The 2,641-nt window shown below is 34.6% G+C and overlaps 1 protein-coding gene across 3 annotated transcripts in view; it reads right to left on the bottom strand.

The window, feature by feature from the left end:
* The window catches only part of LOC107094978 (transcription elongation factor A protein 2-like), a 13,754-nt gene extending 12,811 nt beyond the window's left edge, over positions 1-943 (bottom strand). For 2 of the 3 annotated variants that reach the window (XM_015390920.1, XM_015390918.1), the window contains exon 1: positions 708-941. In XM_015390920.1, coding sequence (XP_015246406.1) covers positions 708-776 — 69 coding nt within the window. In that variant the 5' untranslated portion in view covers positions 777-941. Of the gene's footprint in view, positions 1-707 lie in introns of all 3 variants that reach the window. The other variant, XM_015390919.1, reaches the window with a different exon arrangement.
* Between the last annotated feature and the right edge of the window lie 1,698 nt (positions 944-2,641).

The following is a 2,641-nucleotide window of genomic DNA, read 5'->3' as shown; positions in this document are numbered from 1 at the left end:
AGTGTTTCTGTGCTTACTATTTAAAATCTAATAAAACAGTTTATGGGCTGGTCTTAACAAATTGTGTAAAATCAAACCTACTCTTGTTTAAAGTGTGACTTACAACCATCCACTCCACCCCCCCTTTATCTGGCCCTACTGAAGAACACGGTAAAGTATACAGCTGCAGCTTGATGGTAGATTTGTAGGATATGTTTAACATTCACTTTTAGCGAGCTTATTGGGTTAGAAGGCTATCCAGACAATAAAATTAATTAAGAAAACCCTCCTCCATGCATCAATGTCATCCCTTAATTTATCATTTTAAATAAAACATTAGATAAATCAAACTTAGAGCTTAAAGTGTTTTTAGTGCTCTTTTTTTGAAGTTCTATTATTCATGCCATGCTATACCTAAGAGCAAGTTAATCAGTGTAGGTCAAATCAAATTAAGCAAAAAACTACTGAACAGATGACGTAACTCATTCCAGGTGCGTCTGTTTTTCTGAGCAACTTTGTGACCAATGGCTGCTGAGATTCAGATCCAACAAAACACTTTAAAACGAGCAGAAAACTGTCTGTTTTAGCAGCAACATTAAAAACACCGAGATGATGTCCTGCAGAGCAGACAGTGTTTCCAGAATCTTCCCTCTCTGTCCAGTTAAGTGGAGGCATCAGCTGATTGCTGTCCTCATTCCGCGGATGCAGCAACTGCTTTGTGATCTCACCGTGTTTTTCTTCTGAACCATTTTATCCAGCTTTTTGGCGATGCGCTCCACCTCCTGGGTTTTAGCCATTTCTGCGGACTCTTCTGCGTCAGTTCAGCTGCTGTGCTGCGGCGAAAACCTCCATTTAAGAAGAGGGGTGGAAAAATCCTTCTGTATTTCTGTCTGTTTCCACGCAGCCCGTGGGGTTTCTGCCCCAGCTGCTGAACCTCTCTCGTTTGTTGTGGTGTGACACAAGAGGATGATGGGAGATGGAGTTTATTCAGACAGACCAAACCTCAGCTGCTCCAACTCAAAGGATTGTTTTTCTTCAGATAAATAGGCTCCAATAACAAGTAAAAAATGATGATATAAAAAAGCCTTTTAAATAATATTTCCATAAATAATGTCTGAATGGTAAGGGTCTGTTTCTTGTAATCAAACTAATTTCAATCAATGTGGTTGTTTAAAAAATATGGAATAAAAAGCAGCTCTGACTTTTTGCAATTGAACTTTTCAAGACCAATAGTTTTATTGGTCTTAAAAACAGTAAGTAACACGTTTTTAGGAAGTGGAATGTTTGCCTTTATAAGAAATATTACATATGATAGCCTTTAATGAGTAACAAAACAATCATTAGTGAGACATTAACATGAAAAGGTATACTAGAAAATAACGTTATAAAACACTGAAAAAGGAGGATTTTTTTTTTTATCAGTGATGATTATTTTCAGCAAATCAACTAAATAAATTAATGATAACAAAATAATACAACTGAACATTTCCAGAACATAACTTTAAATGTTAAGAATTTTCAGGTCAATGAAACAGAAAAATAAATATGCTAAAAAAAAAAAAAAAAAAAACTGAACATTTCCAGAACATAACTTTAAATGTTAAGAATTTTCAGGTCAATGAAACAGAAAAATAAATATAAGACCTGCCGAGATATGCAATTATTAAAGTAAATACTTTGAGATCTATTTTAGCACCTTTCTACAGAGTGTTTAGCTTGTGAATAAGAAGTTCTTGTTATATCTGTGATTCTGCAGGGTCTGCAAGATCCACCTCTGTCTTAAAGATGAGTGTAACTGCTAAAAAGGATAGCGTCCTTATGTTGCCTACTGTCTGTGATATGTTACCTAAAGTTAATTAATTTTAAAAATGTCTATCAGTTAAGTAAAAAATTTAATTAGCTCATTTAAAACATTAAAACGCTAATTAAAAAGTTAGAATTAGATAAGTTAAAAAGTAAATATTTCATGTTCCTTTATCAGCATTAAAGAGACATTATGTACATTTTTCTTAAAACTTTCTTTAAACTAGCCTTTCTATTTGATACTTAATGACTGAAACATAATTTGATTTGTAGACTGACACCTCAGTAGTTCAGCAGTGATGCAGCAATAAGCCTGTTTAATGGTTACCAGAAGTTTCTGTGCTGTTAAATGGGTCCGACCTAGCCACCATTTAAACGTTATGTTCAAGAATAATTTCATCGATATTCAGAGGGGACCGACATCCAGGTAAAAAACAAACAGACAAAAAAACCTTAAGCAAGAGCTACAAGAAATAGCAGAAGAATGCTGCAGTTCCATGTTTTGTCAACAGGTGGCAGTATCATTAGAAAAGTAAGGCCTCTTTAATGCTTTGAGGGTTATTGCAAAAATCACACGTGTAAAGAGAGCCAAGCGAGAAAACGTTTGACTTGTAACCAATGATTTGTCTGTATTTCTGGGTGTTGATACTTCAGACATAAGAGTCTCTGTTTACAGACTGATCTACACATTTGTAGATCTTAGTACACATATTAGCAAATCTTAGCACATGTTTGTAGATCGGAATACAGATTTATGGACTTTTTATACATTTGCATATGTGATTACAGGGAAGTTATTTCAAAATGTGCAGATTCTAGTACAGACACATCTCTGCTCACACATTTTCAAATCCTACTG

Source organism: Cyprinodon variegatus, unplaced genomic scaffold (genome assembly GCF_000732505.1).
Source record: "Cyprinodon variegatus isolate N-32 unplaced genomic scaffold, C_variegatus-1.0 Scaffold518, whole genome shotgun sequence".
Classification (NCBI taxonomy): Eukaryota; Metazoa; Chordata; class Actinopteri; order Cyprinodontiformes; family Cyprinodontidae; genus Cyprinodon; species Cyprinodon variegatus.
Note: the sequence above shows the minus strand (reverse complement) of the source record. Positions and strands in the feature narration are given on the sequence as shown.